Genomic DNA, 14,707 nt, shown 5'->3' with positions numbered 1-14,707 from the left:
GTAGTGATATTTGTTATCGTTAACATAACTGCTAATATTTATATTGACGGAAAGGGAATGGAAAATACGTATCTCAAAATTATATTGAACATTTCCCGTACAAACTTTCTCGTATGCCATAAACATCTAAAAATGTGCACACAAAAAAATCATACAAAATACGGGCGGGCGACAGGTATGTAAAAAATGTGATTTGAGTGTCACGATTGTCCATCAGAGGTGAACTCACTGTGAGATCTTCACATGCGGCATATTCATTTGGGGAACGCATCAGCAGTGGTGTGGACCAGCAGTGTCGCTTGTGTTTACTGATGGCTAACTGATGCCTTAGCGTTGCCATGGTGACACAGTTGGACTGTGGCTCCATGGAAACGAGGCCGTGCTCGGGTGGATTCTCTCCATGTTAACTCTGCAGAGACGTTATGTGTGTGGCTCAATGCCGTCACAAGAGTGGCCCGCCGGTGTACTGGCAGGCATTTTGACGTAAATACCTGCAGAAATATTGTATCAACATGGATGCATCTGGACCGAGCACCGAAGATATAGAAAGTCCAGGCTAATACAAAGTACAAATACCAGTTGACAGCGTCCCGTTTTCGTACCCGCTGTCCTAAAGAAGGAAGTGGTGGAAGCGGGGAGGCGTGGCCCCGCCCCCAGCTGTCAATCCAAACGTGACACTATCGAACAAGTAGGATGTTTCTTTGCTGGTGTAAGTTCTTTTTTTCTACTAACTCAGACAATAACATTCAAATAAAGTAAAACTACTCACAGTTTGATGACGATGCCAATCTTACCTTGAAATTGGCATCTTTTTTATTCATTTCATCACAAATCCAGCAGACATTTAAACGGCTTATTCCCCCCTCGCCATTAACTCTTTAAACGGTAACCCAAATAGAACTGTACAGTGCCACTTTGCAATTTTTTTTGATGATGATACTAGTGCAGCGTGTTCAACCGGAAACAAATTCCTTGTATGTTCTACATACTTGGCAAGAATGATTCTGATTCTGAAATAGAAATTCAAAGCAAGCATCGTGGAATTTCATTTCGCGGGCCGAATAAAATGATGTGGAGGTCCAGATTTGGCCCCAGGGCCTTGACTTTGACACTGCGTGTGCAGCTGCCGCTGCTCACTCGTAAAAAAAGCTTTTCCTGTGACTGTAAAGTGACCTTGAGAGTTTTGAAAGGCGCTTGAAAGTGAAATGTATTATTATTATTATTATTTATAGATATTACTGTCAATCGCTGTGTCGATCTGCATGTTTGCATGCAGACCCGCCACATTGAATATGGCGGACGCTCGAATGGGATAACAAACTGTTTACGCGAGACTCTGGTCTTCGGTAGAGGGCGGGGTGAGGGACGGAGCTCGGCAGCACCGGTCGGGGGTCGAACAGAACCGGGCTCGGCGCGCCGCCCGCGTTCAAGTTCGGGAAAAACCACGAGAAAGTAGCCGAGTGACGGAGAAAGCGCAACGCTCGCGCCCCCGCGCGCGCGACTCCCGATCTCGCGCCGCGTGACGTCATCGGCCCCTATCGCCCAATACGATCAGATGACGCGGCGGCGGCGGCGGCGCCCGAGCACAAGGTCTTCGATGGACCGGGCGACGGAACTCTGATGGCTCTCCTCGGCCGCGGTCGGAAGGAGACACCGAGGGAAGCGTCCAGCGGCAGGTATCCGAGAGGCGTCGCGGCGTCCGCGCCGCGCGAGCGAAAAGCGGCACCACGGTTCGCCTGTCGTGCTTTTCGCCGGAGGGGACGAGCGGCAAGGGGAACATGGCCGCGCGGTCGGACGGGAAAGCCGGGGTGGCTTTCGCCCAGCTTTACGACGTCGACGCCGACGCCGACGAGCCGCTGGACTCGGCCGCCATTCACATCTGCCAGTGCTGCCGCTCGTCGGCCTGCTACTGGGGCTGCCGCTCCGCCTGCCTGGGCTCGCCGTTGCAAGCCCTGGCCGCCGCCGCCGGGACCGGGAACGGGACCGGGACCGGGGCCCGGGAGAGCCACTGCCCGCCCCGGGAGCAGCTGTGGCTGGACTGCCTGTGGATCATCCTGGCCCTCCTGGTCTTCTTCTGGGACGTTGGCACCGACCTGTGCCTGGCGCTCGACTACTACCGCAGGCGGGACTACTTGTGGTTCGGCCTCACGCTCTTCTTCGTGCTGGTCCCTTCGGTGCTGGTCCAGATTTTGAGTTTCCGCTGGTTTGTGCAGGACTACACCGGTGGGGGGCTCGGGGAGGTGGAGGGTCTGACCAAGCGGGGGGCGGTGACGGTGGGCTGCTCCTATCCTGGCAAAGACCGCCTGCAGCTGCTCTCCATTTGGCTGTGGCAGGCCACCGTCCACGTCCTCCAGCTGGGGCAAGTGTGGAGGTAAGTGGGCGTGCGCGCACGCGTGCCTGGTTGAACGCCACATGATCCTGGACACACGATTCTCCAAACGCCTTTGATTCACGCCACGCGGCTGCTCCCTCTCTCACAATCGGAAAGCTTTTCATCGTTTGCCGTCGTTGAATTTGTTGATGATTGTGACAGAAATGATTGGGTTCTTCTTCAGTAGAAGCCCCGAAAAATAATCACAATTTTAAAAAATGTAGCCAATTTGTGACTTTAAACGTAGCACATTTGCGAGTTTGAATCTAGCAAATTTTTGACTTTAAATCTAGCAAATTTGGACACTTGAAACTCGCAAATGTGCGCCTTTTTTTCCTCAGAATAATACCCCATCTCCGCAAAAAAAAAGTATTTCAACGTGGCCCTAATGCTCTTCCGTACAAACAAGATTCAGGCACTGAATTGCAAACCTTTTTTTCCCCTCCATTTCTCTCAATGAGTGTTTCAGGGAAGCCTGAAGCTTGCTCCTAACTCCAGTCAAATTATCGTCACAAGGAAAAAAGAAATCAATAAGGCGACTAATTGTTGTTAAATCGGGGCACTCTCCGATCCAGCACCGCGAAGGAGAAGCGTGCTGTCGAGTCGATAAAGCTGAGGAAGAGAAGAGCTCGCTTGACTACGACAGCTCGATGAGCAAGCCTCTCTCCGGGCTTCCTCACGCTTGACTTATTCGCCACGACTTCCATGTTCGCGTGACGTGAAAATTCCCAAGCAGGCAAGCGACCTTGCCTCCAAATCATCCCCAAAAATTGGACGGACAAAGTCAAAGTCAGCTTTATTGTCAAATACTATGCGCATATGCATGACATACAGCACAGATGAAATTAATGATTTTTTTGAAAATTAATTAATTTTACAAAAGATTTGATCCCTTTTGGAGCTGTGCAAAAAAATGGGAACAGCTTCAAATGTGTATGAGCGTATCAGTGTGTTTGATGGCTAAAAGTGTCAATGTATGTGGTTTACGTTGTCGTTTTTGTACGATACATACAAACACGCATGTTCATGCGCACATTGATGGTTGTTGTATATAGTATTTATTCGAATACAACATTTTCGACCTAAAAAAGAACTCAAACAAACATTTGGGTGCGCGTTATAAACGAGGCCTGGGGGAAAAAAATCTCCGATATTTTTAAAGGACAACCGACACCATTTTTGTCTTTCCTAACTGACATCAGTAAAACGTTTTATACTATAGCATCTAAAATAGCCAAAACACGCAGGCTGATATTTTTAGTCAAATGCAAAACCACACCAATAAAAAGGACTTCAAGTGTCCCAAAATTACTTCAAAAGGACCTCAAAGACGGCGAGTTTCAGGAGGTCCGACCCCCTTGTTTATGACATCACGCCAGGACGTCTTGCCTTGCTCGAGAATCAAAACAATGGCTTCAGATTCGGAGAAGATGCTTTCTTGTTACTCATCCGGTTATGAATATGATTCAAATGATAATAATTTGAAGTACAGATGACGGCTGAAGAAACCTTTTCATCGATGGACCACTCCTATACGACTGAGAGCTTACCCAGACGTATGACTCAAATAATTCTGAAGAGGAAAGCATCAATGTTTGCAATGCATTCAAGAAGTCTTTCAGTGTCATTTTTGAGGCGTCTGGTCTCCAATGTAGCATCCCAGAAAATGCAGAAGATGGCGCCAAAGCTCCATTGGAAATGGGCTGATTTGTCCGCTGGGAATTTGTGTCAACTAGTATCAAATAGTAGTCTTTGTGCCACACACAACGATTCACCATCGCGTTATTGATGTAGTTTTCCTTCTAATTTTTCCATCGACACGAACTTTTCAGACCAAACTACCCAAAATGCATTGTGTGTCGCTTTTTCGGTCAGGGGCGTCGTCACCAACTCGAAAACAGGACTTCCTGAATATTCAGCGTCAGTCTTAAAAGGCAAAATAGAGCTATATGCCGTGGAATCTTGGTAAAATACGCTCAGGAGAAGTCATTTTCCAAATGATGGACTCTACTTGACCGTTCTCGCCCACACCAACTCCATATTGCAAGCACCCCTCTCGCACTGCTGAATGGACTGTGCTACATTGGGAAAAAGAGGGCGGCCGGGAAAAGCCTTCAAACTGATTGAGACTGTGGAGAGAGAGAGATGAAGGAGGAAGGAAGTGGAAAAGAGGGGATGGGGGAGAATGGGAGGAAGAAGACAACGAACGGAAGGGATATGATGGGAAGAGGACGAGGCAGGAAAAGGTTACCAGTAAAAGGGGGATGGGAGAAGGAAAGGGAAAGTGCTTGGGGGATCCACACTTACTCCTTGTAATTATCCAATTCAAGCAGCTGCCATCTTCAAACCGGAAAGCTGTTGTGTTGTCTTTGCCTCCCAGCCAGTCATCGTACTCTTTCATATACAGTGAAACCTCGCTCTACGAACCCCTTGGCTTACCAACATTTCGGTTTACCAACGTTACATTTTTGAAAAATTTTCCCTGGCATACCAACTATTTTTTGGGATACAAATAATAATTCTAGAGTCAAGGTCACAAGCACATTTTGTTGATAACAAAAGGTCAAATGAAGATCCCTGCTCCTGTCAGAGCGTGCGTGTATATGAGCTCCACTTTGGATGCTGTATTATTCATGCTATGTGGATGTAACTGGCATTTTTTATTTGATTTTTTTTTTTTTTGCAAAGCAGAGGACTCTAATGGCAACACCGCACCAGACGTGCTCATAAAAGCATGCAGTGACGCCCATGCGCACGCAAAATGTCATTGTAGTACGTACACACTAGCACACGTTGCACGCAAAGTGGACTCGTGACGAGGAGCCCAGGGCCATTTCAATTGAAATCCGCCATTCGGCCACACCAGCCGTCAGTGGATCTTAACAACAAAGTACGCGGCATCTTTTGCTTGCCTGCCCGGTTATTCGTAATGACGTGTCGGCCATCTTTCAGTTTCTCTGTCTTTAATTTGCTTCAAATAGGGGAAAGAAAGCAAGTGCAAAAGATTGCTTGACCTGAAGAAAGATAGACTGGGAAAATGCAGAAACATATTTCTGCTTGATGTTGTACAGTGATACCTTGGCTTACGAACTTAATTGTTTCCCAGACAGTGTGTAAGGTGAAAAGTGTGTATCTCAAAGATGAATTTCCCTTAGGAAACCATTAAAATGTGAATAATCAGTTCCCAGGTCCCCATGAAACATCATTTTCTACTTTCTAATTTTCTAAGCCTTAAACGTACACAAAATATACCTTATTTTATATATAATAAAGGGGGCGGGGAATAGAGGAGAAAAACAGTCGGCTGACATTTTGTTGTTAAAACACGCTCGTTTTTGAACAACGCATCACTCATTGAGGCAGCTCTGTGTGTATCCTGAAAAAAGTTTGTATGCCAATGTAAAATTTTCATAAATTTAACGTTCGTAAACCGAAAAGTTTGTAAGCCAAGGGGTTCGTCAACCGAGGTTTCACTGTATTTGCAAAACATTTTTCATTCGTTGAAGGTGCGCTTGATAGTCTGGTGAGCCTTATGTATGGAAAAAGTTTGAAAATACACCATTCATTGAGGGTGCGCCTTATACATTGTAAAATGTTGATATATTTCTATATTATATTTGCAAAACTTTTTTCATTCATTGAAGGTGAGCCTTATTCTCCGGTGCGCCTTCTCCATAAAAACATTTTGAAAATCCACCAGTCATTGGGGGTGCGCCTTATACACTGGAAAATACGGCAATCCAGTTGGTTAAGGTATAGCATACTCTCATCATGAATGGACGAGTTAAGTTTATTGATGAAGTGTGACCGCTGCAGGTACATCAGGACGCTCTACCTTGGCCTGATGTCGCGACGACAGAAGGAGCACCAGCGTCGTTGGTACTGGGCCATGATGTTCGAGTATGCGGACGTCAACATGCTTCGACTACTGGAGACGTTCTTGAGTCGGCGCCTCAGCTGGTCCTGCAACTGTGCATCATGATCCAGGAAAACCGTGCCGAGACACTGCAATGTAGGTCCACCGGGAGAAACCTTGAAATGGCGCGCTAAAAGAACACACAAATGCAAATGAGATGCATATACTTTGGAATTAGGAATACAGTGATACCTCGTTTTACGAATCCCTTGCCTTACTAACTTTTCGCTTTACGAACGTTACATTTATGAAAAGTTTACCTTGGCATACCAACTATTTTTTGGGAGACACACGGAGCGCCACAATGAGTGATGTGTCGTTCGCGAACGAGTCCATTCTCCTAACAAGAAAATGGCGGCCGACTGTTTTGGTCCTCTATTCCCCGCCCCCAGTCTTCGGTTAAAGCCACGTGATTGGGCAAGAACGCAGCAGTGAGGGAGGGGGGGTTCAACATTAAAGAGACAGGCAGACAGATAGTGACGAAATGGATAGAAAATAGTGAAATTTGGACTCGTTTCAACTTTGATAGTTCAAAAGCAGAGTGTAGACTGTAAGGTTAAAATATCCCATCAATCAGGCTCCACAAACAACCTACACAAGCCATCTGTACACTTGATGCAAAAAGCTAAGAACCCAGCTAAACAGAACACAATTGATGAGGAACAAGGTAAAATGATGGCAGAGAAAGCACCTCCAAGGGATCGTTCGTCAAGATGGTGAAAGAAGAAGGCTACGTTCCTCCTCATAAAGTGTTTCATGCTGATGAAAGCGGCCACTCCATTCCATCAAGCCATCAACGACCTTCAAAAAGGTCAATAAAACCACTTTATTATACAGTACAGTTTATTTCTTCAATTATAATACCATAGCATATTTATTATACATAAAATAAGGTATATTTTGTGTCATTTTACGGCTTATTTAGTAGAAAATCATGTTTTATGGGGACCTGGGAACAGATTATTCTCATTTTAATGGTTTCCTATGCGAACTACATTTTTGGAATACACACTTTTCACCTTAAACACGCTGTCTGGGAACCAATTAAGTTCGTACGCCAAGGTATCACTGTATTATCCCCGTGGATTTTATGTGTCTTTCATGAGTGGTTAGAATTAAGCGTGGACTGACTTTCTCCAGTTTGTCCAAACTTTGTTCCAAAAGGATTCAAGTGTGAGGAACTGAAGCATGAGTCTTGTGTGTCTCCTGCAGGCATCTCCTCCCTAGCCTCGCTGCTGTCGCTCGCCTGGGTTTTGGCCTCCTACCACAAACTGTTACGGGACTCGCGCGACGACCAGCGTAGCATGAGCTACCGCGGAGCCCTGCTGCACCTCTTCTGGCGCCTCTTTACCATCTCGTCGCGCGTCCTCTCGCTTGCCCTTTTTGCCTCGCTCTTTCACATCTACTTTGGCATCTTTGTGGTGGTCCACTGGTCGGCGATGGCCTTCTGGGTGGTGCACGGAGGAACCGATTTCTGCATGTCCAAGTGGGAGGAGGTGCTTTTCAACATGGTGGTGGGCATCGTCTACATCTTTTGCTGGTTTAACGTGAAGGAGGGCCAAACGCGACACAGAATGATTACGTACTACACGGTGGTGTTGGCCGAGAACACCATTCTCACCGGCCTGTGGTGAGTTCAACACATGAACAAATGTGCATCTGTGTAAGCTCTCAGTCGTACAGGAGTGGTCCATCGGTGAGAAGGTTTCTTCAGCCGTCATCTGTACTTCTTTGAATGTGTCGCATCTTATCCAAGAGGCTTTGTCAGCGAACTAAAAAATTCACTAAATCGCCATGGTGAGGTGATGTTCAATTTGGATCGTTCCTACAACAGCCTTGTTAGGCAACATAGGCTTAGTTATGCTGATGAGGTTTCGAGCTGTCAGGACTCCAATGTAGCGTCCCAGAAAATGCACAAGATGGCGCCCAAGGTCCGTTGGAAATGGGCTGATTTGTCTGCTGGGAATCTGTCACCTAGTATCAAATAGTAGTCTTGGTGCAATACACAATGATTCACCATCGCGTTATTTATGTGTTTTCAAACAAAGTACCCAAAATGCATTGTGTGTTGCTTTGTCGGTCAGGGGCGTTCCAGACGTGACGTCACATCAGGCATCGTCATCAACTCGAGAACAAGACTTCCTGAATATTCAGTGCGAGTCTTTAAACGTAAAATTTAGCTATATGAAGTCATTAGTAGAAGTCATTTGAAATGATTTTACAAATTATGGACACAACTTGTCCGGAGGCGTCGGTTGTCCTTTAACCAAACCCGATATACAATCTGAGTCCCGATTTTACATGACGGCAATATAAAGTACACCATAATTATTGACCTACAACAAGTAAAGTAGTAACACGACTGCGTCCACGTGCAGGTACACCTACAGGGACCCCGTGCTGACCGACTCGTATGCCGTCCCGGCGTTGTGCGGCGTCTACCTGACGTTTGCCGGCGGCGTTCTGGTCATGCTGCTCTACTACGGCTTCCTGCACCCTGCCACTGCACACCTCCACCCTAGCCCCGCCTCTTCCTGCTGCGCTCAGCTGCTTTGGGGCCTTCCGCTTCCCCCTTCGGCACCACCAAGCGCCCCACCTACGCCTGCGCACATGACCAAGTCCCAGACAGAAGAGGATGTGGCTGAGACGTGTCTTCCCGTCTTCCAGGTGAGGTCAGTACCCCCCACTTCCAAGCCCGAGGGTCCGCTTATAAAGATAGACATGCCCAGGAAACGTTACCCGGCGTGGGATGCTCACTACGTTGACAGGCGCCTGCGAAGGACTATAAACATCCTACAGTACATCACACCGGCCGCAGTGGGCATCCGCTACCGCGACGGACCCCTGCTCTACGAACTTCTACAGTACGAGTCTTCGCTTTGACACGTGCGCACACAACACACACTGTGAAGAGGGAGAGAGAGAGATGTTGGTGTTCATGGACGCTCACATTCAGAGAAGAATCACAAAGTCACACTTGGTACAAGCACAGAGACACTCAAGCAATCTGGCATATTTCAATGCACACGTCCCTTGCAAGCACCTTCAACTTGCAAGTCCACCGGCGATGACTCAACAAGCTGCCTCAGTGGGGAGTCTTTTCAGAACTCCTTCTCCATGTGTTCCATCTGTCAGTTTCAGAACCACGAACATCTTCATCCCCACTGTTTATATTCCATCACACGCAAATTCACAAAGATGAGACAGTGAAAATCCATGTCAAACTGGATTGTTGCAGGGATTGAGGCCCTATCTCTACAAGCAAACCAAAACCTGACTGTCATGTGTATCAAAAAGAATCAAAACATTTGAGTTCCATGAATTAGACCAGTGGTAGGTGAGTGGGTATGAGGCAGGGGTGTCCAAAGTCGGTCCCCAAGGGCCGTAGTCCTGCCTGTTTTCCAGCTCTCCCAGGAGCAACGCACCTGATTCAAAGAATCGGGACCGTTTTGATGCTGCTTCAAAGCTGGCTGATGAGCTGATCATCCAAATCGGGTCAGATGGAAAACAGACAGGACAGTGGCTCTCCAGGCCTGGAGCTGGACATGTCTGGATTTAGTGGTTCGGTGCATCCTCCTCTCAGTCTCGTCTGCGGTTAGTGAGCCGTCATTGAAAGAAGGATTCGATGAATGAGCATTTGAAACTGGTGGGGTTTGGTGCCTCCAACAAGATTAAGAACCACTGGACTAGACGGCAATTTGAGTCAATACTTAATTTCCTACTTAATGAATGTGAATCACGGCGTGAAACGGAGAAATTTTGATCTCTATCGTCCCATAGACACAACAGGGCCCTGTTTTCCTACCCAGGGTCAAAGTGCAATTTAACTGTTTGCATGGTTGGACTTTTCTTCATTTTGGAAAGGGGCATTCACACCGTGATGGGAGACAACATGACTGATGACTGGAAGCCACTTTCCCTTTAAATTCAGAGCACAAGAAGTATATGGTCTACGTGGTGGAAGGACTCACTGGAGTCCGTCCATGCAAAGTACATGTCAAAGCAACTGCAAGATCTCTACTTGCGGATGATAACAAATGCGTCGCCATGGAGTGCACCCTTGAGAGACCGCCTTCTACCTGGATCGTGTCTCAGTCAGGGATGTGCTTTAATGAAATAGATTTCAAATGGTCCTTTGTTCAATTAATTTCTACATGGATTCAGAGGGATTGACACACATATTGTTCCAAGTCTAAATTGTTTTACTTTCGCCAAATTTTCAGGGCGTGTAGAAAAAAAAACGCCTTCAACCGACTCCCAGCGTGGCTCAAACACCACCATCGCTAGGCCTTCAGTAGTGCTACGTCGGAATCATTCCAGACTGAAAAAAAGTGTGGTGTGATTTACTACAAGTCCACTAGAGGGTAGCGTTAGCCAGGAAATAACTGACCCACCTTTCTTATGCACTTTTCTTTCATTCTTAGTTACTGTACATGTTTGCACTGGGCTTCATCTGCCTTCTTAATTTTTGTTGCCAAATATGCTCACGTAGGGGCAATGAGAAATTGCAACTCATTCTACCGAGGAATTCTTTTCAGACGACTTTTTTTGTGGTGCTCCAGTTCATTTGCTGCCAACGGATGAGTAGATGAGTCAGTGTGACGATGCAATAGTCATACAGTATGTGGACGTGCAGCTATTTAACACACCAGCGTCATCCAAGGTGCAAAAAGGGCAGATTATCCCTTACGATGTTATGGTGCAACTCGATGACTGCCTTCAGTTTGTGGCCATTTGGCCGCGGTCACTCACACACACACACACACGCACACACACACACACACACACACACACACATACACACACACACACATACACACACACACACCATGGCTATGCAACCTCTCTCCTTTGCAGGGAGATGTGCTTAGTTAACGCACTCACAACAGTTTTGTCCCATATAGCAGGGTGCTACTTTATTTGTGTATATAGTGAAAAGTAGTGAAAAAAAACACATATGATGTATCCCGTCAATACAGAGCTCCTAAGGGGACATCGAAGGAACAAAAAAAAAAAAAACTGAGATGTCGCAAAGTTTTGCATTCCCTTGCAAAACTTTGCGAGATCTCGCATTGCATTCCCTCACAAAAAATAGTCCACTTTTTTTTCTTCGATGTCCTCTTCAGGGTTCCGTAGAACCGGAAGTACATTAACGCGCATTAAAAAAAAAGATTGCGAGATCTTGCAAAGTTTTTTTTTTTCTTCGATGTCCACTTACGTCCTCACTACTTGAACACACTAACGGATACAGTGGTCCCTTGACCCCTTGACCCCTTAACAGTTTGGCAAGAGATTCTATCGGTGCTATCCAGTGAATGAGTTCATCATGCGGTGCAAAGAAGGATACATTTGTAACCACCGAAAAATGTTTTTACTTAGCTGGGAAGATGTTAAAAAAAAGTGAAAGTTAACTTTGGGAAAATGTTCGATTCCTGCCTGCGGAATGTGTATCCTATTATGAAGGAACGGAACTTTGTGTGCTTTGATCTACTTAAATGTTCTACTATCAGGGTTGGCCAAGCATATGATGCCAAAGTGTTTGTGTGTGATTAGTCGGATCGCATTTTATCAAGATAAATTGAAAAAAAAAAAGAAAGATTGTTACATCATTGTGAAAGTAGCATCACCTTACTATAGTATAGTTGCATCGGGTAAAAAAATGTCATTTTAGGGCTGGGGTGGGGTTGTGCTGGCGGTAGGGAGAAATGACCTGCCCCAAGCCGCCGAAACGGAAATGATAGATAATACATAGCCAATAGCTAGCGAGGTAGCATATGAGCAAAATTGACAGCGGCAGCTTAAGGCAAGAAAAAAAAAAACACTATGGATGGCAAGTATATAGCTAGCTAGCTAGCTTGGTTGCTCGCTGGCTAATAGATGGATAACTAGGTAGCATATGAGCAAAATTGATAATGGCAGCTTAAGGCAACAAAAACCCACTATGGATGGCAAATATATAGCTAGCTAGCTCAGTAGCTATGTATCTGGCTATCTTAGCTATATAGCTGGGTGTCTGGCTGGTTAACTGTTTGCTATCTATTGGCTATCTGGCTATCTAGCTGGCTGTCTATTGGCTATCTGGCTACCTATCTAGATGGCTTTGCTATCTGGCTGGCTAGCAAACTATCTATCTGGCTATCTATTAGCTAGGTGTCTGGCTGGCTAACTGTTTGCTATCGATTGACTATCGACTAGCTAGCTAGCTTTCTATCTATTTGAGTTACTTCTGGGTTGAGTGAACGCTGGCGCGTGTGGCTGCCGCTGCTCACCGACACAAAAAACTGATCCTGTGACTGTAAAGTAACCTTGAGAGTTTTGAAAGGCGCTTAAAACTCAAATGGATTGTTTTTATGATGATGATTATTCGTGAGTGGGATAAGGCTTTTCTACTGTGGTCGTTAGCTGGAAATGACATAGCTGTAGAAACTGTGCTAAAAATGTGCTAAATTAGCTTTTGAGTTCTTGTGGCATTTTGATTGTAAATAGCTATTTTGCGTGAGCTCATCAGTTTCCCCCAACATTGGCCCAGTTTACTTTTGCATTTTTTACATTCCCAGGCGAGTACATGTTCTCTATAAATATTCAGAATGTACGGGTAGAAAAGAATACTACAATCGCAGTTGTGTTTTTGTAGGAGTCTGTGCCAACGTGTTGTCCTAAATAGAAGCACAACGCTAGATGAGACGAGTCACACTTTGACGTTTTGGGCAATCGGATTACAGACGCTCCCCACCTTACCAACGAGATACATTGCAGCGGTTGTTCGTAAGCTGAATTTGGTCCCAAGTTGCTTAAGTATATATATATAAAACATAGACGCTCGAATAAATTCACACCTACTGTAGTACGACGACATATATCCTTGGGTCTACAGTAAGCCATGACTGAAGCTGCTGGCACGTCATTACTGAATAACGTGCCAGCAACAGTTGCTTTTTGTTATGAATCGCCATTCGCCTCCTCCTACGTTAAAGGACAACCGACGCCATTTTGTTGTTTCCTAATTGACTTCAGAAAAGCGTTTTGTAGCATCTAAAACTGCCAAAACACGCAGGCTGATAGTTTTAGTCAAATGCAAAACATCAATAAAAACGACTTAAAGTGCCACAAAATGAGCTTGAAACTGGGCAGATTGAGAAAGTCCCGCCCCCTTGTTCGTGACATCGTGCCAGGATACTCCTTCACAAACTGCCTTGCTCCAGAATCAAAACAATGTCTGTAGAGTTCCAATTCGGAGAAGATGCTTTCTTGTTACTCATCCAGTTATGAATATGATTCAAATAATTCTGAAGAGGAAAGCATACATGTTTACAGTCGATTTAAAGAAGTCATTCCGAATCAAGTCGAGCCTTCTGGACTCGAATGTAGCGCCCAGAAAATGCACAAGATGGCGCACAAGCTCCGTTGTAAATGGGCTGGTGTGTCCGCTGGGAATGTGTGTCAATTTACACCTTCTTTATGCGTCTTACCGCAATTGGCTGCGACACACAACGATTCACCATCGATTACGACTATTGATGTCGTTTTCCTTCTAATTTTGCCATCAATCAACATGGTGTTTTCAGATGAAAAAAAGTACCCAAAATGCTCGTTGGCAACACTTCTACGTCCGAACATTTTGCGACATACTTTCGCCGCAAAAATGGTAACTGGAATGGTTGTAAGTTGGGCAGCGTCTGGGAAATAACAACTTGACAGCAAATGTCTCAATGGAAACACACACACACACGCATGCTTTCTTTCCATCATGTGTCTACAATATTGTCAAAGAATTCTGGGAAAGAGTTGAATATTTTTCACAAATGGCTCAGCCGTGGCCAGTATTACAATGTATTTTTTTTAACAATACCTCCTGAAAAATAAAAGTCTATTTATCTGCAATGATTTTTTACAGTGACGTCATGACACGTCGAATAATGTAAAAAAAAAAAACAACCGCGAAAATGTTTGTTCGGATGTCCCCTCAAAAAAGGCTTGTTTGATATACAGTACTTCCCTTTTGTTACACTGTATTGTTTGTTGTGTCTGCAATGGAGAGAAAATATATAGATAGATATATATATGAAATAAAGACTTATGAATTAATTTTCCAAATGTGTGCCAATGTTATCCTTTCCTTTGAAGCAAACTGAAAAAGAAACTTCAGGAAATGTATTTGCACACGCACACACACACACACACACACACACATACTCAAAGTGTCGAGAACAAACAAGCGTTATCTAAAACATTTCTTTTCCCACTCAGCATTTACATGTCAAACTTTTATTTTGAAACGATTCAAGTTGAAGAAAAGGAGCATTTGTCATATTTCCCGAAACGTTTTGACTTGGAGATGTTTAGTTGCTTTCAACATTTAGCTTGTAGTAGACGTGCACATTCCACCATGATGTTCCTGATCCACTGCTGAATAGGACGCT

At 45.2% G+C, this 14,707-nt stretch overlaps 1 protein-coding gene across 1 annotated transcript; it reads left to right on the top strand.

Moving 5' to 3' along the window:
* The first annotated feature begins 36 nt into the window (after positions 1-36).
* On the top strand, positions 37-14,376 carry xkr6a (XK related 6a). Its single transcript, XM_089011442.1, is given in 5 exon segments — positions 37-2,371; positions 6,188-6,309; positions 6,312-6,383; positions 7,500-7,917; positions 8,666-14,376. Coding segments are annotated over 5 exon segments (1,710 nt in total). The 5' UTR covers positions 37-1,778; the 3' UTR covers positions 9,171-14,376.
* Positions 14,377-14,707: the final 331 nt, after the last annotated feature.

The sequence above is a fragment of the Hippocampus bargibanti genome, linkage group LG01, assembly GCF_051943395.1.
Source record: "Hippocampus bargibanti isolate YZ-2025 linkage group LG01, ASM5194339v1, whole genome shotgun sequence".
NCBI lineage: Eukaryota > Metazoa > Chordata > Actinopteri > Syngnathiformes > Syngnathidae > Hippocampus > Hippocampus bargibanti.
This window is presented reverse-complemented; position numbering and strand designations above follow the sequence as displayed.